Below are 22,464 nucleotides of genomic sequence, written 5' to 3'. Positions count from 1 at the left end.
CTGAGAAATGAGGGGTGACCGGTTGCTGTCGATATAGGGTTCAAATTTCACCATTCTAGTAGTAGTTGCTCTTATTGGTCTAATATTAGGAGGGGGAGCTTTCAAATACAAAACAACCCATGGGCTATGGCTCTTGGAGGCATTTTTTTCCCCGACTTAGTGATTTTTAGAGGTGGCTTTGTTTGATTAACCACCTCCAATGGAAAACAAATCACATGCGCTAGGGTTATTGTAGGCGGTTCTGTACCTTGGGTCAAAACTGTCTCTGAGGGGTGTCTCTAAGACCTCTTCCAAGGCAAAGTTGCTTAGATAAGGTGCTAAGGATATTAAATCCCTTAGCAACTCAAGGCCCCAATGCATAGGTGCTATGCTTTTGGATGCTAAGCTTCATGCATTTAATTAGATGTAGACTCGGAATTGTGCTTCCACCTCGGTACTTGTGCTTAGCACCGTTTCTTCCTGAGGTCACCATAGTACTCTCTCTCTCTCTTCTTAGCTAGCATGCCACATCATATTTTTTCTTAGTTGGCAACCTTAGCACATGTACAAGGTGGAGCATTGGGAGGGGCCTAATGCCTGGTTCTGTACTAGTGACTTGGTACTTGCATCTGCTAACCTAACATAAATATCTGGTTAATTCCACTGCCTTGAAACTTGCATTAGATATGTTGATGGGTAGCGAAGCAATTTTTGTTGCTTAGATGATTTCTATGTTGAATGGATTGAAGAGCTTTCTTCTATGCTACTAATTTATGGTCCCCCTGTGTCCAACAAGATTGGTTGAGTCATTGTTTGGTAATTAGTTAACACCACGATGAAGGAATAGTTATCCTTGTCATAGTATCTGTAGGATATAGTTTATGCAAATATGTCGAGGTAGTTAGTTACCTATTGACTAAGGATATAGTTATCACCGCGACAACGAAGAACCAACTTCTATAGGTTACAATTACCACCATAGCATTAATATAGTTATCAAGTTGTCCAGATTATAGCTAGCACAATCTATGATAATACTAGTAGTTACCCAAGCCTCATTCTACTGTTACCCCAATGGCACTCATGTAGTTACCTAGTTATTCTTGTTATAGCTATAACTGTGACACCGACTTAGTTACCCTATGATCCTAGTTACTCTTTACCACACTACTACAGGAATGCCTAGCAGTGGCGGCTTGGGAAAAGCCCAACAATGGCGGGCAAGGCTCTCTGGGGCGCCTTTCAGTGACCTACCACCACAGCTATAATGGCATCAGTGGCGGGGGCTCGCCCCCACTAGTAGAATCTCTACAGTGACGGCCACGCCTCGCCGCCCGCCAATGCAGTGTAATGTAGTTGTGGCAGGCAGCATATAGCGTTGGCCATTGATATAGATTTTTGTTCCCATGAATTTACTGTGCTGGAATTTGTACACATGATTATAAAGAGTAAACTAACAAAATTATATAGTATATAGCATTAACTGAACTAGGCATAATCCCATTATAAGAACAAATGACAAAGGTTCACATTTGTTCCACTTAATACACTAACATCATAGTACCACATCCATCATGAGCTTACAAATGTTCATATTTGCCACTTATTTGTAATGAGGTCAACGACAACCATCATCTGCCACTTGTTCTGGCGGCTTTTCTTTAGCGTGATTGCCACTGGTATCTCAACCATTAGTCTCTATCCCGTCAGAAACTCCCCCTAGCCGACCTCATGGAAGGATATGTGTCCATCAGTTTGGGTCTTGTACTTGGAGGTGGTGACAGCCCCTGCTTCAAGGCATACTCCTGCAGAGCCGACAACAGGGATGTTCAGGCCGGAAACCATCTTCAGGGGTAATTTCTAAGATCACCGTGATTAGAAATAGAAACATCACACAATGTTAGACATCTCAGAATGTTAGTGTTACATGAACAAAAAAGAGAGGAAGTAATACAGAACTTACCATGACATGTTTCATGATGTTTGTCTTGGTTAAATTGTGCACAAGGGGCACACCAATGTAGTTCTTAGTTGGTGGTAGGATGGCCAAGAGATTGTTCCTCTCATTGTGCGTAAGCTTCTTCATTCGTTGATAAAAAATTGGAGAATTGAATGGAACATCATCGTAATCATCCTGACTATCCTTGTTCTCTTGGTCATCATCAACGTCATGGATAAGCTCATCATCATGACTATCTTCATCTTCTTGGCTGTCATCCTCATCATCACCGATATCCTCCTCATCATGACTATCATCATCATCCTCATCATCATAACTATCCTCATCATCGTCACCACCCTCACTATTCTCATCATCTTCACCATCCCCATCATCTTGGTTGCAGAAATAGATAATCCTTAACCTGTTGGCCCACCCTTGCAAGTTAAATGCTACAAACTCTCCCCCATTCAACTTATTTTTTGAAATGATCTTCATCCACCCATCACTGCAGATGATAGTTATTTGCTTTCCTTAATTCACTTCATCTTGAAATGACCACCCCTTATCATCCTTGACGAGCAAAGTATCACCCATTGCATTGTTGTATTTCACACGTACGTTGCATGGGATACACTATAAAAAGTAAAGTAAAATGCCAACCAAATTAGTGGTAATGACATTAAATGACTGCAAAATGGTTATAATTGTATTCTGAAGTTAAAGACAGTTTCCACTAATTTTTTGAACCCCTCATTCAAAAAACTCCCGCATTCCTTTTGCAGTTTCCAAGCTGTCAGCAGAACTACTTTTGCATATTTGGCATGTTAGAAGCACCATGATCCGTATTAATCATATGATGCACTTATTATTATTAAAAAAGGGTGAAAATGAATGGAAAAATTCGGCATGACCTTTGCTAAATTTTTTGGCAAAATGGAAATTAATCAATGTTTCGCCAAAACGTTGGCAGTCATTTTTGGATCCTTAAAAATAATGTATAACATGTCCAGCTTACTTAGCAAATGTACTTGTCATATTTAAGCTTTCTTTTCTTAACGAAAGTTCTCAGGCCACTTTTTTCTTTTTTTATTTCTATTTTCTCAACTCATGATACATCAAGGTACTATAATAAGATGAAGTATATATACATGAGAACCTACATAACTTGTTAAGAACTACCGGCGGCGACATACTTGAAGAGCCGAAAGGCGGTGACATAACCCTACTGGCGGAGGCCGGCGCCCTAATCTTACCCCGTGGCGGTGCAGCGGCGGCTGCACCCTAACCATAGCCCTAGCAGTGGTCGCGGCGGCCGCTCCCTACCCATAGACCTAGCGGCGGTGGCGGCAGCGCCCTAGCCCTGACCCTAGTGGCAAAGAAGGCGGAGAGTGAGATTCGGACATACCGGCGGGAGAGCGTGCAGACGGGCTCGGCGATGGGAAGAGACGACGGCGGGAGAAGACGCACCACACGGGATGAAGTGGCGGAACGCCGGAGAGGGGATAGAATAGCAGCCGATTTGACTTAGTGTTGCCGTAGCTGAGGATTTTATGTGGGGGCGATACATGTGGCGGGCGGCAACTATTGCCCGCCATAGAAGATATTTAGAATTTTTGAACTACTCAGGTGCGAGTGGCCGTAAGATACATGTAGCGGGCGATACGGTATGTGCGCCACAGCTACCTGACAGAACAGTGGCGGGCACGCCGTGCTGCCTGCCGCAAGTGTTTTCCACCAAGCGCGGACCTTCAAGGGAGTTCATCTGTGGCGGGTACAGGGAAATGCCCGTCACTGCTGTCACTTCAGCAGTGGCGGCCCGTTTAGTTACCCGCCAGTGCTGTTTCTCCAAGGTAGCCGTGACGGGTGCCAGGTCGCACCCGCCACACATAATGGCTCACACGTAATCTTTTGAGAAAATATTTATCGCTGCTAGCTCACATGCACTTGGCAGGCGCTAGGTGGCTCGCTTTAAAGTCCATACAGTCGTTAGTGGAGTCAGCGGTTGGGGCGACATTATGTGGTTAAGCTATCTAAAAAGCTACTGTTGTGTAGTCGTGTCCTTTTGCTAAAACGTGTTAGCCTTAATGTTATGGCTATGCCTGGGGAAGGGTCTGAACACCAGTGTGCCGCTGTTGCCTTTGTCTATCTAATGCACGTGCAATAACATTTGCCATCTAGCCAGAGGACTCAGAACTAGTGATTTTAACACTGGTGCCAAGGCAGGTACCGGTTGGGGCTGTTCTTCCATGCATCTAGTTACTGGTAACGGCTTGTCCTACTACTCGAAAAAATAATGCTTCCAGTAACTTGGAATAGCATCCTGAAACCATTAGTCTATCTTAGTTCGTGCGAAATTTTGTTGAGCGAGGGGTCATATAATTTGTCCTTTTGAAAACAAAGAATCTACAACAAAGTGCTTTGATGTAGAAACAATAAATATAAATCTTAATAGAGCCATTCTGGGTTGTTTGTAATTCTCCAGCTGGTCTTGAAAGTACTAATACATGTGCCTCCACATCTTTGATCTTTGTTATTTTATAGGATGAAAAAGAGACACAGCGGAGGCTCGCGTCAAATGATGCAGAAGAGATTAAGAGGTTGTATGAGGAATATTGCAGAAAATATCTTCTTGAGAACGATTTACCCAAGAGAAACCCGTAAGCATGACCATTGCATTGCATTAACCATCCATTTGTATATAAATAGGACATCCGTAAGCTTATGCATCTTTCCTTTATTTATGACATATAGGGGCGAGATGGCTCGATACTATCAGATTGCATCCGTCCTATATGACATGATTGCGACACCTAACTTTGAGGACAGTGAGGACAGAAAGGGCGAGCTCATGCCAGCCTCCCTCGCGCCTATCTTTCCTATTCTCCAAGCGGCCAAAGAGATAGAGGAGGAGAACCCGCGCGTCGCATACCTCTGTCAGTCCATTAATTACTTTGCACCTGCGTACTACTTACTGAATGCTACTCACGCTGCTTCTATCTCCACTTTCACCTGGCTACACACAAACCAAGAAGCTAATAGTAATCTAAGCTCAACCATACAACTTTTCTTCTTCTCTAAGATGATGTTTACTAAATAAGCATATGCGTAAGATGAGTTATAATTAATAGAAACCAAATTATGACAGTAACACAAGGAAAATTAAGAAAAAAATATTAGATATATGGTTAGATAATTTTTGCCTATGTATATCGATCTTGTCATATAAAAACTCAATTTAGTTTACCATGTGGCTCCATATTCTCCGGTTCGGCGAATGACCATGGCTTTCATGGTACTAATTTTTTGTTCATTTAGCTCCCTATTTGTGCCTCTGTTTCCACCTGACTTGTCTAGTTATAAATAATCGTGCATGCTGAACAAGGCCGGCTTACTGCTTACAAGAAGGCGCACAAGATGGATCCAGACTCAAGAGAGCATGGAGTTCTGCAGTTTAAAACCCATCTGCTGCATAGTCTGAAGAAGGTATGCACTCAGATAATTCTCGGCCTTTGCATCCAGCTCCAAAACCTACTTATGATAAATTTGTCCGGCACAAGAAATTTTATTAAAGAATTTAATTTTATAAATGGTCAGTTGTTTTATTCTCGTATTTGTTCCAATGCTCGATATATTGACAAAAGAAAGAAAAAGTTTACAGAGGAAACTCAAACTTCAGGGAGGTCGGTAGCTGGCTTATTTCGAGAATGCGTGAGCATCTTGGTGTACGCTCACTTTTTTATTTTGTCTCCCCGCTTCTTTCAATCCTTCACCGTGCATCTCAGTCATCGGTGGCACTGTTGCCTGCTACAGCCTTCCATTCCACACGTGGCTGTCTGCCCCCGGCCCGCTTTCCACCCATCATGAGTTACTGCCATCATCTTACTCTGCAACCTAGGCGAGCTGCCGCTATCTTCTACCACACAGTGCGCTGTCCACTCCCTCTGCCGGAGCACATGCTCAGCCAGATATGTTGTCGATGATTCCATCACCACCCCTATCCCCATGGCGAGGCGATCAACAAAACACCGACGGAGCCATCCCCATCGGTGCCCAAGAGGCACCGCTATGTGCGTAGTATAGGGCTGATTGTTGGGTCTTGCCAGCAATATATGGGCAAGGTAACTGCACCCTTCATCTAGATGTACATCATTTCCTTTGCATTCCTTGATTAGGTAACCTGCTCAATATATGAGTGAGTTTGGCATATTATTTTCAATGTGCATGCCTTATATCCTGAACCTGTTCAACTGAAGTCCTCACTGAAGCCATTACTTATTTTACGATTTCTAATCATGCACCCGAGTTATTTGATCTTGTGCCTCACACGTTTCTCTTTTCTAGGGAAATTGACTAGACCATGTTTTCGTGTCCTGTACATTAAAATCATGCATCATAACATGAGATGATTGTCGGATGCAACTAAACCATGAAGAGGTATATAAGTGGAAAATGTAAGTTCCTAAGAAGAATCACCACATCAGCAAAGTTTCATCTATTATAGAATAAAATGAAGGTCTACGAAACCAAGACAAGACTAAGTCCACAAAGGCAGCAATTCTCCATCTGTTTGACTCAAGAACATTAGTAGCTTAACTTGCAGTATTTACAAATACTTCTATAACAATTGGGATAATATAGAGTGGAAGGCTAAATATTAACACGTTGTGCATCTGCTGCTCTGGCTTGCAGGTGTAAATGAAATGCAATGTGTAAGAAAGTGTATATACCAAACTTGGTGGCTTGTATTTAAAAACCATGTGAATGGCTCAAATCTAGAAGACAGCTACACATGAGAACCTAATCAAGGCTGGAATATGTAGTAGCAAGCTTAACAAATCCTATATGACAAGGTTGCTTATGTACCTGAGAGACAAAACCATAGTACCTGTAATATGCAGAACACACATATGCTCAAGATATAAATGAATGGTTGACGATGTATGACATAAAGTGCATTGCAGCAAATAGAAATTTATGAGCATTAATAAACGATTATTATGTGCATGTACATTTTGTTTATTGAGCAGAGAACTTTCTTATGATTTCTTATGAACGATCAAAGGCAAAGATAACAACATACAAATGGAGGGAACTTCAGACAAAGCTCCTTGAACTCTTGTGCTTCTGGCTGCAGAGGGACATTGCTATTGCGAACAGATCCAGCACTGTCTTTTCTGCCAATGGTTAAGCCAAAACCTGCTAAATAAAATCAGCAGGTAAGGTAGATACCTAAATCATGTGAACTGAGCAACAAGACAAATTTCTTAGTCGAGAAATTAGACTGGGAAGGCAGAAGCAAGTAAAGTACACATTTTTACATCTGAATTAAATTATTAAAAAACTAATCATAGGGAAGAGAAATTAGCCTGGGAAGCTGCTGTCATAATTTACCGTTCGTGAGGGAGGCCGCATTAAGCGCGTGATGGAGTTTAGTGCTGGGTAGAGTCCAGTTGAAAGGTGGATTATGGGCCTATTTTTTAGATACAGGTGGTTTGAATACAAAACCACCCATGGGTTATAGTTCTTGGAGGCACTTTTGTTTTTTGGCCCCGCATCTATGAGTTTTAGAGGCGGTTTGTTTCATTAACCACCTCCGATGCAAACAAATCCACCTGCGTTATGGTTATTACATGCAGATCAGTTCTGTGGATCAAAACCGTCCTCGAGGGATGCGTCTAATGACCTTTTTCCGTAGTAGTATACTTGCATCTGTTGACCTATCGTAAATTGGTTGTTATTCACTGCATTGTCACTTGCATTACTACTATATTTGGACATGGCATAACTAATTAGTTGTATTGTTATGTAGCAATTGTCGTTGGTTAGATGACTTCTATATCGAGTGGATTGAAGAGCTTTCCTGGGTGCTACCAGTTTATGGTTGTCGTGTGTCCAACTGGATTTGTTGATTTGTTGTTTTGGTAAGTCATGCGCACCATAGTGATGGCATAGTTATCTTTATGGTTAGCATGTCTAGGTCATAGTTAAAACTATTACGCTGAGATAGTTACCTATCTACTAAGTGTCGGTATTAAAACTGGCAGACCTCGGTGTAGGGGGTCCCGAGCTGTGGAACTCGGATCTATGGGTAACAGGGGACGAAGGAGAAAGTATTTACCTAGGTTCAGGCCCTCTCGAAGAGGTAGTCCCCTACGTCCTGCTTTGATTGTGTTGATGATTGTGTGTCGAGTACAAGCTTGATCTACCTCGAGATTGTAAGTTGTGTTCTAACCGTAAGGCTAGGTGGGAGTAATTGAGATCATGCTCCTATGGACAAAACCTCCTGGTTTATACAGACACTGGGGGTTTCTAGGGTTACAAATGGTCGGTTCCCAATATAGGTTTAAACATGCCACCAGGCCGATGCAAATCTTGGAGTGTACATCAAGTCTTCGGTGATGTCCATCTTGATCACACTGAAATATAAGGCTTCTGGAGCCCTTCCTTAAGAGAATGGTGGGCCGTAGGCTCCGCCCATGGACTGTGAGCCAACTAGGTTGGTACCCCCTAGTCCTGGACACCGTCACTAAGGGTATGTTATCACCATGAAAATGAACTAGTAACCCGTGTTGTATAGGTTACAATTATCACTATAGCATGGAGGTAGTTATCTTATTTTTCAGGTCATAGCTACCACCATATATGATAGCTCTAGGAGTTACCCAACCATCATTCTACATTTGCCAGCACTGACAATCATGTAGTTACCTAGTTGTTCATGTTATAGTTATCCATGTGATCCCATGTAGTTACCTGGTGATCCAATTTACTCTTTACCATCATAACAATAATGAATTTATTTATTGTTCAAGTTATAAATGCAACTTACCACCCAACTTTCAACTTTTTTAGTTACCCAACTTTCCGCGGTAGCTAACTACCTCAGTACTAATGTAGTTACCTAGCTTTCTGGGTTAGAGTTATCACCATGGTATTGATGTGGTTACTCTATGGGACTAATGCATTACCCAACTTTTCATGTTAGAGTTATCACCATAGTATCGATGTGTTTACTCCCATGGGACTAATGTGGTTATCCAGCCTTTCATGTTCGAAGTTATCCTCATGGTGTAGATGTGGATACTCACATTGGATAGATGTAGTCACTCGAATTTTCGTGTTAGAGTTATCATCATGGTGCTTATGTGGTCACTCTCATGTGACTAATTTAGTTATCCAACTTTTCATGGCAAGAGTTATCACCATGGTAGCATTATACTTACTACCATGGGACTAATGTAGTTTTCCAACTTTTCATGTTGGAGTTATCGCCATGGTATTGATGTGGTTGATCCCATCTGAGAAATGTAGTTACCCAACTTTTCATGTTAGAATTGCGACCTTGCTATTGGGGCGGTTACTCCCATGGGACTAATGTAGTTACCCAATTTTTCATGTTAGAGTGTTCACCGTGGTACCACAATTGTTACATTCTACCACCATACCATGGAGTTAACTAGGGAGTTCAAGCATGATCTAGTTATTGAGTAATAACTATATATGTACCATCTAATAACTCGGGTATTATTCACTTTGTTGACTCCTGGGTTCAAAAAAGGGTGGCAAAGTGTAAACAATCAATATTTTTACGCCGATAACTTCTTGTGAAATAGTCCCATTATTTTTGGTAACTTTTGAGTTAGAAAAGGTATAAAAAATATCCCCAAGTGAAATGTTGCCCGTAGCCTTATAACTAATTTTGGTAAGTCGCATATTACTGCCTGGTAACTTATTGGCTCGAAAATAAGCCTTCAAAACCTGAGCATATAAGATCTAGATTCGAATATCTCGGCGCCATGAACATATAAGTGATAACAGATCATGAATCAGATAACCGATGTGAACTAGGAAACGTTTTGAAATTTAAGATTTCAAGGTACATGTTGCTGACATCAGCAATAAGGATCGGGTGCTATCTTTAATAGGCGCACGTGATCATTTTCAACAAATGTAGATCTTTGCTTGCTTGCTCGCACTGGCACACACTTGCTCGCTTTCTCTAGAGTTTGTATAGTGCTTAGTGGGGCCAGTAATTGGGGCGACATTCTGTTGCTTAGCTATCTGCAAACTATTGGTGTGTAGAGTATGTAGGTCATGGTCTGAAGACTAGTGTGCACCACTTACCCTCGTCTATCTGATGCAGGACATAATCCCGGCAACTGTGGTAGCGAGGCTCTGGGGCTTAGTTGAACTATTTATTATGCTTTCATACATTCTATCATTCAAAGTATTACCGCGGAGTCCTTTCTGTAGGCGATTGCCTTGATGCACAATGGGATCTCCACTCAAACTCTTGTGTCTTGGCCAAATTGCAAGTCCTATGTTCCTTGTAATTTAGAATATTCAACGATATCCAACGGATGCTTACTTTTCTTAAATCTATTTATATCACTAAAAACACCCTATCATATACTTCCTATCTATCCGGACAAAGGCTGCTAACCTGCACGTTGCCAAGCCAACACTTCTCCCATCGCGGGCTTGCCCCGTGGCCGCTGCTAATAGAGCTCAAAGACAATAACTCTTTCCATCTAGCCAGAGGACTCATAATTAGTGCTTCCAAAACTTGTACCAAACCAGGTACTGGTTGGTGCGTTGTTCTTCTCTCCATCTAGTCTGTTATTTTGTGCAAAATTTTATTGCATAAGGAGTCATATAATTTCTCTTTTTGAAAACAAATAATTTAAAACAAAGATCTTTCATGTGTAAAAAATAAATATAAACCTTTATAGATGCATTGTGGACTGTTTGTCACTCTGCAGCTTGTCTTGAAAGTAGTAATAAATGTAAATCTTTGATGTTTGACATTTGATAGGATAAAAAGGAGACACTGCGCAGGCTTGCGTCAAATGATGCAGAAGAGATTAAGAGGTTCTATGAGCAGTATCGTAGAAAATATATTTTTGAGATTGATCGTCTCACGAGAAAGTCGTAAGCATGAGCACTGCCTTGCATTAACGGTCCAGTTGTAAAAAAAACATCATCGTTAAGCTATGTTGATGTTTTCTTTATATGTCACATATAGGGACGAGATGGCTCGATACTATCAGATTGCATCTGTCCTATATGACATGACTGTGACACCTAACTTCGAGGAGAGCGAGGACGAAAAAAGCGAGGACGAGGAGAGCGAGGTCGTGCCAGCCTCCCTCGCGCCTATCATCCCCATTCTCCGTGCGGCCAAAGAGGTCGAGAAGGAGAACCCGCGCGTCGCATACCTGTGTCAGTATATTAAATACTTTGCACTTACGTACTCCCTATTGACTAATACTCATGCCACTCCTATCTCCACTCTTCTAATCTGGCTTCACACCAACCACCATGATCATTTCGTTATCAACTTACTTCTAATCATACCCAATTATAGTTTTATTATTACTCAAACCAACATGATGATTTCATTATCAATTTTGTTCCGAAGTACTACAACCATACACCTTCTATTCTAGTCTAAGATGAAGTTTATTAAAGAAAAACTGCTCCTTAAATCAGTTGTAAATAATACAAACAAAACTATAACATTAACTATTGGAAAATTCAAAAATAAAGACATTTATTATAAGGGTTATATAATTTCTACCTAAGTAAAATTGTCATGTCATACAAAATAATTAATTTAGTTTAGCATGTGGTTGCATTATATATCTAGAAAATGACTCTATACCCCTGGGAGTATATTCTTGGGCTAAGAATGACTATAGCTTATATGCTAGAAAATTTTGTTCATATAGCTCCTTATTTACTCCTCTGCTTTCCACATGACTTGTTGAATTATTATTACTCGTGCATGATCAAAAAGGCCGGTTTGCTGCATATGCGAAGACAATCAAGATGGACCGATACTCAAGTGGGCTTGGAGTTCGAAAGTTTAGAACCGATCTGTTGCATAGGCTCGAAAAGGTATGTATATGCTGCTCGAGCTGGATGCTAAACGGTCAACACAATAAGAAAATCACCTACTTATCAACTGTAAAATTAGAGAATTATCTTTGGTGTCTTGATAAATTTGATCGCCCGAGTAATGTTTTGTTCGACAATTCCTTTTATAAATTGTTAGTAGTTATATTCTTGTATGTATTTATCTGCTCAAGATATTGACCCTATTGCAGACATGTAGTATTAACCCCCTCCCCCCCCCTCCACATAAAAAGTGTCTACAGAGGATTTTTCGAAATGGTTTTAGGCCCAGTTCTTTGGTGGCTTCTTACAGAAGCTTCCCCCTCCCGACTACTAAGAGAATCCAACCCCTCTCATTCATTTGAGCTTATAAACTAGTCATATCATCACTATTTTAGATGCCCAATTGAATGGGAGGGGAGGGGGGCTTCTTGAAGAAGCCTCCACAAGAACTGGTGCCCAAGTCTATCTGATGTAGGACCTAATCCCGGAAATTGTAGTACCTAGGCTCTTGTCTTAGTTGAACAATTGAGTATGCTTTGGTCAATTCTACCATTCAAATGATTACATAAAAGCCATATCTACAGGCGACTGTCTTGTTCCACAATGGCGTCTCAACTCAAACTCTTGAGTTTTGACAAAATCACAAGCCCCATCTTCCTCATTGAAGTAGAATCCTCATAAATTAAAAGATTCAACCATATACAATGGATTCTTACTTTACCGAAACCTTTTTATATCCCTAAGCACACCCTATCACATAGCTTACTTTTCTATGCAAACAGAGGCTATGAACCTGCACATTGCCAAGCCTAGACTGTTCCCATTGCGGGCTTGCCCCATGGTTGCTGTGAATAGGTCTCAAATCCAATAACATTTACCATCTACAAAGAAGGCTCGGAACTAGTGTTTCTAAAAATCCAAACCACTGGTTGGTGCACTATTCTTATATGCATCTAGTTACAAGTCATGGCTTGTCTTCGTAGTCGAACATATAATGCTTCTAGTAACTTGGAATAGTGTGGTCAAACCTTAGTCTATGTTAGTTCGTGCAAAATTTTGTTGAGTGATGAGTCATATAAATTCAGTTTTTTGAAACAAATAATCTAAAACAAAATGCTTTGATGTATAGACAATAATTTAAATCTTAATAGTACCATTGTGGATGGTTTGTAACTCTTCATATCGTATTCAATAATACATGTGCCTCCATATCTTTGATGCTTGTTATTTCACAGGATGAAAAGGATACAACTCGCAGGCTTGCATCAACTGATGCAAAAGAGATGTTGAAGTTCTATGAGCAGTATTGCACAAAGAATCTTGGGGGCCTTCACACGAGAAAGCCGTAAGCCCCATTGCATTGCATTAAGGATCGATTTGGAAAAAATGATATCGTGAAGCTATGTTCACTTTTTTTTATGTATGACATACAGGGACAAAATGGGTCGATACTCTAAAGTTGCATCCGTTCTACATGACGTGCTAAAAACGGTGGCACCCGAAAAGCCTGACCACATGGTTTGACATACAACCATTGCAAATAATTGGAAACATATTATTTCATCTACATGATTTCTTTGCCCATCATGGAACATTATTCTAACTTTCATTTTTTAAAAATTTATTTAGTATTCTAAAGCGGTTGAAAAGGAGAAAGATTCATTTTCACATTACAACATGTTACCTCTTAATATTCCTGGTCACCCACAACCTGTAATGGAAATACCCGAGGTCAGGTTATGTACTACAAATTCCATTTTTACTGCTATCTTTGGATACTTCATGTAGTGTGAATGATTTTATTGTTTTTGAAAACTACAGATAAAAGCAGCGGTGCACCTTCTTCGCGGGATAAGGAGTCTTCCAATGCCTAGGCAAAATATGACAAATGCGCCTGCAGAGATAGAAGAACCAATTGTTAGTGACTTGCTTGATTGGCTCTGGAAAACATATGGATTTCAGGTAGAAATTAAGTAATACTTGAATTTACGATGTTAACTATTTTTAATCAAAATCTTGCATCACCACATGGTCTTGAAATTTCTGGTTTTCTACGTCCATTCTGTACTGTGACGACTTTCATCCTTCGGATTCTTTTTTTAAAATCGCTTGTGGTGATCAGCTTGCAAAATTTAGGAGTTTGAATAGTTAGTTTGGAATGGAACTCAAACGCTTAATGCTTATGTTATGCTAATAGAAAATACAGTGTGGGGGTTATATACTTGTATTATGTACATATTTTTTTATCTCAAACTAATGACACCGTCCACATATAAAATTTATCTATACACGTCCTTAAATCATGCAAGGTGTTTTTTAGGCACTCGATCTGTGAATTATACACTACTATCCAGTCAAAAAGTAATATGTTTGTTTTGTGCTTGTTCGTTAGGAACCAACGTGTTCTGTTATCTTTTTAGGATTACATAATTTGTTTTTCTTTACCGTGTTAGAAATGTAACGTGGATAATCAGAAGGAGCATTTGGTTTTGCTGCTTGCTAACATGGATATGAAAGTAAGTGCTAACATTGACCAGAGGGAAGGACAAAGTCACAAGGTAAATCTTTCTATGTACTTTTATCTGTCACTTACGCTGGATCGACTCAATTTGCTGAATCCCTTTTGCAAATGGTGCTCTGCTATTATTATTGTCAATGTTAAACTAATTCATGATCTTCTAATATGACTTGCAGATACATCGTAACACGATTGATACCTTGATGAAGAAACTTTTTCAAAATTACATTTCATGGTGCATGTACCTCCATTTGGAGTCAAACATCAAGTAAATAACATAACGTTTTATTGCACACCCCATGTTCAAAATTATGCTTATTAATTTTAAATATTTCCATGCAGAATTTCACATGATTCCTCCACGCAACAACCAGAGCTTCTTTACATAGGGTTGTATCTGCTGATTTGGGGTGAAGCTTCTAATGTTCGCTTTATGCCTGAATGCCTGTGTTATATCTTCCACCATGTAAGTGAAATTTTTGTTCTTGCACCCGATATCTCCTTTTGATATATGTTCCTCACATGGGGACCTTTTCATTGTATTTGATTTATAGTTATTCAAAATCTAGCATGTTAAATTTGTTTTTATACATGCACACTAATAGTAATGGCAAGAAGTTAGTACATGCCAATTGTTTGTTATATGGAGATATTATAGCTTTTGAGTTGGTATGAAATTTTAATGACCTATTCATATGGAAGTGATTGTATAATCATGTTATTTCTTCCAATAAAATTTCAAAGGCCAATGGTTTCATTATACCATAGAATCCCGAGAACAATAAAACTTCTGAGGTATGCATAACGGATTCCAGTCGGCTATCACACCCATGAAAAAGGGAGTCCTACATGGGGAACATGACTATCAGGAAATGCAAGTTGTGATGTTGTATGAGGAAGGTTCTTGTCATGGGATAATGAAGGATTGAGATTGCTGACTAGGGAGGGGTGTGTGAATAGGTAATTAGAAATGTTATCACATTCTTTTACAATTTAGGCTTTTGGTGTAAGTAAATTGTCTCCTGAATGCAACTATGTGAACAACTTATATGATGATAATATGGTATGCACGAGGTAAAAAAGAAGATAAATAATACAAAGGCCAGTAGCTTGCGATTAGACATAATCAAGGCATTTGGAGAGAAAGATGTATCTTGGTGTTCCCTTCCTTGGGCGCAATCTAATCGCCGTTTGGACATGTGTAGACAAAGCCAAGAATTTTTGATGCCACCTTTTGCTCAACGAGCCTCCCAAACAAAGTAAAGCGATATTGCTTTTAGTAGATCATGAGGTGATCTCCATACACTAAAAAACTTCCTGGAGCCAGTCCACACCTTGAATGCTTTCGATGGAAATCCAATCATCTAGGAGTCCCCAAAAACTCCAAGATTACCAATACAACAATGAACTAAAAGTTGGAACCAAATTTTCTTTATTGGAAATGTTGATTGGGTGCTCTAACTTTCTCCTCAAAGGCTTCTACCGATTTCAGCAAGCGAGGTCGGGGAGCAAATGGAGCTCTAGTGCTCTGGAATCGTTGAGTAGGGGATAGAAACAACACAACTCTCATCGCATGCGAAGATATCCCTTGGGGAAGGATGGTGGGCCCACTTGAGAATCTCCTCATTCAGTTATTTTTTACATAGTCAAGAGGTTCAACTTGTAACCGCAACCTTCGGGACGAACATATTCCGTGCTAGCTTCCGTGATGCAGAAGACAACTACTAGATACACCTGGATTCAGTCTAAAAATTGCTACCTCATGAGCACTGCGTTGGATTTCCCCGAAGAGGAGAGGATGATGCAGCAAAGTAGCGTAAGTATTTCCCTCAGTTTTTGAGAACCAAGGTATCAATCCAGTAGTAGACCACGCACAAGTCCCCCGTACCTACACAAAACGATAGCAACTTGCAACCAACGCGATTAGGGGTTGTCAATCCCTTCACGGTCACTTACGATAGTGATATCTGATAGAGATGATAAATAATATTTTTGGTATTTTTGATAGATAGATGCAAAGTAAAAAGTAAAAGGCAAAGTAAAAACAAAGCAAGTAAATAAAGTAATGGAGATTGATATGATGAGAATAGACCCGGGGGCCATAGGTTTCACTAGTGGCTTCTCTCAAGAGCATAAGTCTTCTACGGTGGGTGAACAAATTACTGTTGAGCAATTGACAGAATTGAGCATAGTTATGAGTATATCTAGGCAATGATCATGTATATAGGCATCACATCCAAAACAAGTAGATCGAAATGATTCTGCATCTACTACTATTACTCCACTCATCGACCGCTATCCAGCATGCATCTAGAGTATTAAGTTAAAAACAGAGTAACGCCTTAAGCAAGATGACATGATGTAGAGCGATAAATTCATGAAATATAATAAAAACCCCATCTTGTTATCCTCGATGGCAACAATGCAATACGTGCCTTGCTGCCCCTTCTGTCACTGGGTAAGGGCACCGCAAGATTGACCCAAAGCTAAGCACTTCTCCCATTGCAAGAACTACCAATCTAGTTGGCCAAACCAAAAAGGATAATTCGAAGAGACTTGCAAAGATAACTCAATCATACATAAAATAATTCAGAGAAGAATCAAATATTTTCCATAGATAATACTGGATCATAAACCCACAATTCATCGGTCTCAACAAACACACCGCAAAAAGAAGATTACATCGAATAAATCTCCACAAGAGAGGGGGAGAACATTGTATTGAGATCCAAAAAGAGAGAAGAAGCCATCTAGCTACTAGCTATGGACCCGAAGGTCTAAAGTAAACTACTCACACTTCATCGGAGGGGCTATGGTGATGATGTAGAAGCCCTCCGTGGTGGATGCCCCCTCCGGCGGAGCTCCGAAACAGGCCCCAAGATCGGATCTCGTGGATACACAAGGTTGCGGCGGTGGAATTAGGTTTATGGCTCCTGTTCTGATCGTACAGGGATACATAGGTATATATAGGAGGAAGGAGTACGTCGGTGGAGCGTCAGGAGGCCCACGAGGTAGGGGGCGCGCCCGAGGGGGGGGGCTCCACCCTCGTGACCGCCTCTGGCACTTCTTGGAGTAGGGTCCAAGTCTCCTGGATCATGTTCGGTTGGAAAATCACGTTCCCGATGGTTTCATTCCGTTTGGACTCCGTTTGATATTCCGTTTCTTCAAAACACTGAAATAGGCAAAAAACAGCAATTCTGGGCTGGGCCTCCGGTTAATAGGTTAGTCCCAAAAATAATATAAAAGTGGAAAATAAAGCCCAATATAGTCCAAAACAGTAGATAAAGTAGCATGGAGCAATCAAAAATTATAGATGCGTTGGAGACGTATCAAATACCAATCAAGATTTCTAACGCTCAGGGGATTTGCTTGGATTACAGAGCAACCTTGGTGTAGCGCAGATTCAAAAACATATTTTGGGTTAGATTTCAGCTGAGGACTATATAGCAGGAGCTGCAAGAATCACGCAGATTCATCTATAGATCAGTCTATATTCCACACGTAGTGGAGGTTCCGCATGGAACCTCTGGCATGTACGAAGAAAATGAAGGGAAGCATAAATATTGGTAGGATTTTTCTCCGGGCTTCTCAACGTTTCATTATAGAACTTGGGATGTGGTTAGGACCTCTATAAGGGAAGTGTTATTCCACCTTAAGTTCATCAAGTGACCCCTATTTGTAGTGCAGCTTTCTATGACTCAATCGAATGAAAAGGACACAAATTCAAACATGTTTCCTTTCTTCTCTCCATTGCATAGGGGGTCTCTAATCATAAATGCTTTCAACCTTTTAGGTTAAAATCTGTCCATATGCCTAGGAATCATGCTTACTTCTCTACTATTGTGTTATTTACACCAAAACCCACGATGGAACTAACTTTTCCATTCGATCTCCCCCTTTTTGGTGGTAGATGACAAAATGAGTAGATATTAGAAGAGATGTATATGACAAAATCATAATGCTTGCCTATGACTTTTCTCCTAGATTTGTGCACTATCGAATATTATGATTCAAAATGCACACCTAAAAAAATATAGTGTTAACAAGAGCTCGCCCTATATCTTAGAGAAAATAGGTTGTGACAAAGTGTAAAGATTAACAATATTGCAACTCTCCACACCGATGTAAGATAAGCTATGAAAATAAAGCACATTTTAACAAAGGGATTCATGAGAGACATGGCATTAGATACACATGAACAACTCCACAAGAGGACATGAGAAGGAACTGAAATAAAATGTAGAAGTTGTGACAACAAATTAAGGTAGATTACCACATATCACACATTCAAGAAAACATAGGATCTCATATAATCTCAAACATGCGGAGATAATAGCTAGAGCTAAAGTCACACGGCAAACACACATAGTATGGACACATAATGTCGATAAATATCTTGCAAGCACCGTAAGAACAAATAAGTCATGGGAATGGCAAAAACATCATAACCCCTAAGAGGTGGAACCTGAGCAACCTCATATAACACAGCCTTCTCCTACTTTGACATCATATAACACAGTCTTGCTCTACTTATTTGTTATCACTTGAGAAGGGATTCTACTAGACTTCAAGATGACTTTTCTCATACTCAAATCCATATGGAATATTTCTCCCAATTCTTTGGGCGATCTTCATTCACCAAGATAAGAGATTTCATGTCCCTAGCACATGCCTTGAGCAAACGCTTGTGCATTGCATGCATATAGCCTAAATGTTTTTCGTAGCCTTGTATACCAAGTTAATCTTCTTCTTAGGCTTGTGGGGTGGAGCTTGTGTTTCTTCGTGCACACCTTTGCCATAAGGACTTTGCACTCGTGAAGTAGGAGTAGTTTGTGCACATTAACCTTCATCGGCTTCTTGAGTGGCGGCAACCACAACTAGAGCTTCGACACCATGAGGTTTTGGATCAATGTATGCATTTTCAAGACAAATTTTCTTTCACAACATATATAGTGCTGATTGTTTGGAAATATTTCTATAATAGCCGGTGAAGTGGAGATAATGATGAAAGCATGAACATAAGGAGAATATGTGAGTGTTCTCTTTTCCTCCAGAACAATCTTCATCGCTTCTGATAAGAAGTTGCTCACATAAAGCTTTTCTTCCTTGTTGAGCTCAAGGTACTACATCAAAGTAAGCAACCACCCACGAAATTTGGTAGCATCATGAACCTAGGGCGGAATATTGTAATAGAAAAACATGTACACGATGTCATTGAATGTGTACATGTTCGAGGCGAATACCCTTTTCATACCCGCCTCAGGGCAGAAAAAGTCCATGGTCACATAAATCTCAGTTAAATCATCATCATGAATATTCACCCCATGATTTATATTTGTGTTGGCATACATTTCTCCACGACCTTAGCAAAATGGTCCAACATTTTCTTAACCACAAGATGTGTTCACACGTCCTTGACATCGATCTTGCCTTGTCACGGTAAAGTGAACAGTGACATAGAATTGAGCAATAAGATCAGCGAAATATGCTTGGGTTACCCCATTATCTTGTACACAACCAAGGTATCGGATGTCCTGAGGATTCTATGAATATTTCCCACCAAGGGAAATGAAAGAAAAATCATCGGTCTTCGGATCAACCATTTGCCGCTTATGCATATGAAATATTTGAAACCACCATTGCTCTTGCTCAGCTATCCAGAAATGCTCAACAAGTGTAGTCCTAGTGTATCAGCATTCGTATGGACTTTCATTTATTCCTCTTTTAAGTGCCATTATCCATGGGCACCTTCGGTGGTTGAACCGAAGAAGTTCCCTTTTCCTCTACCTTCTAGATGATTTTATTCCCCTCCAGATTGTCTCCACCCAACGTGATAGGATCATGGCTCATTGTGTTGGACCTAGAATTCTCGAACGTCGGCCTCACACGGTTCATCCTCTGAGCATGAAAAGAGGCATGAGAATCCAAATGATCCTTGTTGGTTGGCTCACTGTAACTTTTGTTGCTTTTGGTGCTGCCTATGTAAAGAGAAGGTAAGGTAGGATTGGAGCAAGGCATTGGAGAAAGACGCCAAGGGTTTTATTCTATATAAATGTTTCTGCAAAAAACGTGAAACCCCGAGGTACCATGCTGAGGATCCGGGAGGAACCTCCGGGCAGTACGAAATAGCTAGATCACAGGATATGCCACACAACCTCTGTACCACACAATGGTAGGAAAAATATAGTCATGAATTTGATTGGAATAACCATATGAATAAGAGGCCCTCACCTTAGCCTTCTCTAATGTTTGATGGATTTTTGTACCTGAAAGGTTCAAATTATTTCCGTGAGCCATGGTGGACGGGCATGCAAATAAATAGGATCACATACGTGAGAAAATTACAACTTTGATTCAGCAAAGCGCCACTATATGACACATGGGTCACACATCTTGCTAGAAATTAACGAATGCGAGAAATATATTAAATTTTTTACTCTTTCATAGAACTCATCACACTGAGTACATTGCTGCAAATATTTTGCAAATTTGACACCATATTCTAGAAGGAATAATCATCAAAGAAGGCTAGACATGAATGTACAAAGCTAGCCAAATTTGCAATTTGGCGTACACGTTATATGGCTGCATGTAGCCTCCAATACTTGACGTTCATTAGAAATTATTAGTACCCTGGCCGGTTGTCTACTCAGGTGACAGACAAGACCCACATGGCAACGTTCTCAGTGATTTACTTGGGAACAGCACTAATCAGTTTGGATACAATGCATGAGCGAATCATGTACGTACACGCCAAGTCTTTAAACTCACAAGTTTTCGACTAACCTACGTGATCGAAGCCATGTCCGGCGCCTATATAAATTGAGGCCAACCCCTGTTCGCTCCACAACGCGCACACGCCGCAAGTCTTTCCATGCTCAGCCTAGGCCCCGCGAGTCCCTCGTATCCCTTGCCAAGGTGCTCAGCCTCTTCCCGCCTCAACGTTCACCACATCAATTTCGTCGATCACGGGAGCGCACCGAACCTTCGCACTAACTGCTGGACTCGATGGTAAGTTGTAAGATCCAATCACATCATTGATCGTTGTGTGATGGAAAAGGAACAATCTCAACTTGGATGCTCGGCGAATCTTTACCATGGCAGAACAGCCTCATCAAGATCGGCCATGTATCTATCTTTACAAACATGGCATGACCGTCTCATCAACATCAGCCATGTATCAATCATTACAAACATGGCACAACTGCCTCATCAATGTCGGCCATGACCCATGACAATGTATGTAACAATCTACCATGGAACGACCGCCTCATCTAGGTCAGCCATGTATCAATCTTTACAAACATGGCATGACTGCCTCATCAACACCAGCCATGTCTTAATCATTACAACAATGGCACAACCGTTTCATCAACGTCGACCATGAGAAAATATGCATGAATGTTTACAACCATGGTGTTGACCGCCTCATCAATGTCACCCATGTAGAAACTACAACAAAGGCGCGACCGCCTCATCAACGTCACCCATGTGTAAACCTACAATCATGGCACGATCGCCTCATTTACATCGGTCATGTGGATTAGATGAAAATCCTCGCAAAAGTACATCATCGATTGCTTCTTCAATGTCGGAAATGTGCAACCCTTTCACCACACAGTGTTTGGTTATTAAAAAAACAAGAAAATACATGGTTTATCAATTGCCTATCTCAAATTTATGGCATAATCTCCACAAGATAATGGACACAAATGCATCATATTTAGCTTATGTCTATTGTCGAGAGGCTAGACAAAATCATCGTCAAGTAATGATGAGTCTCAATCACTATGCCAACAACAAGCCTTAATTTTGATGAGATGGTCACACGATTGCTAGGAACTAACAAGGCAAAAGCAACACAACTGATGAAGTCAGGGCCATATGGCTGGGCACCCACGAGGCAAAGGCCACCCTCTTTATCAACTACATCTTACTACTAAGTACTCACATGGAAATATTATATCATGATCATGTTTCGATGGAACAAATTCACTCTTCTTCCTAGGGTTATCTAAAGACAACCGCGCAGCTTAATCGGAGGTTTTATCTAAGCTCGACTTGCAGATGTAATTAATCGGATACTCAATCTTTCCAATTTAGTTAGATACTCCTTCAGCATAAT

At 40.5% G+C, this 22,464-nt stretch overlaps 1 protein-coding gene across 5 annotated transcripts in view; it reads left to right on the top strand.

Annotated features, from left to right (window-relative positions):
- LOC123135347 (putative callose synthase 6) overlaps positions 1-22,464 on the top strand; it is a 73,036-nt gene that overhangs the window by 5,565 nt on the left and 45,007 nt on the right. For 3 of the 5 annotated variants that reach the window (XM_044554378.1, XM_044554377.1, XM_044554381.1), the window contains exons 3-15: positions 4,463-4,578; positions 4,673-4,854; positions 5,304-5,404; positions 10,737-10,852; positions 10,947-11,143; positions 11,721-11,821; positions 13,057-13,166; positions 13,255-13,339; positions 13,451-13,552; positions 13,643-13,783; positions 14,275-14,379; positions 14,516-14,607; positions 14,682-14,805. In XM_044554378.1, the coding sequence (XP_044410313.1) occupies positions 4,463-4,578; positions 4,673-4,854; positions 5,304-5,404; positions 10,737-10,852; positions 10,947-11,143; positions 11,721-11,821; positions 13,057-13,166; positions 13,255-13,339; positions 13,451-13,552; positions 13,643-13,783; positions 14,275-14,379; positions 14,516-14,607; positions 14,682-14,805 (1,572 nt within the window). Of the gene's footprint in view, positions 1-4,462; positions 4,579-4,672; positions 4,855-5,303; positions 5,405-10,736; positions 10,853-10,946; positions 11,144-11,720; positions 11,822-13,056; positions 13,167-13,254; positions 13,340-13,450; positions 13,553-13,642; positions 13,784-14,274; positions 14,380-14,515; positions 14,608-14,681; positions 14,806-22,464 lie in introns of those variants that run through there. The other 2 variants (XM_044554379.1, XM_044554380.1) reach the window with 2 other exon arrangements.

The sequence above is a fragment of the Triticum aestivum genome, chromosome 6B (genome assembly GCF_018294505.1).
Source record: "Triticum aestivum cultivar Chinese Spring chromosome 6B, IWGSC CS RefSeq v2.1, whole genome shotgun sequence".
Classification (NCBI taxonomy): Eukaryota; Viridiplantae; Streptophyta; class Magnoliopsida; order Poales; family Poaceae; genus Triticum; species Triticum aestivum.
The sequence above is the reverse complement of the archived record's forward strand: the minus strand, read 5'-3'. Positions and strand labels throughout refer to the sequence as shown.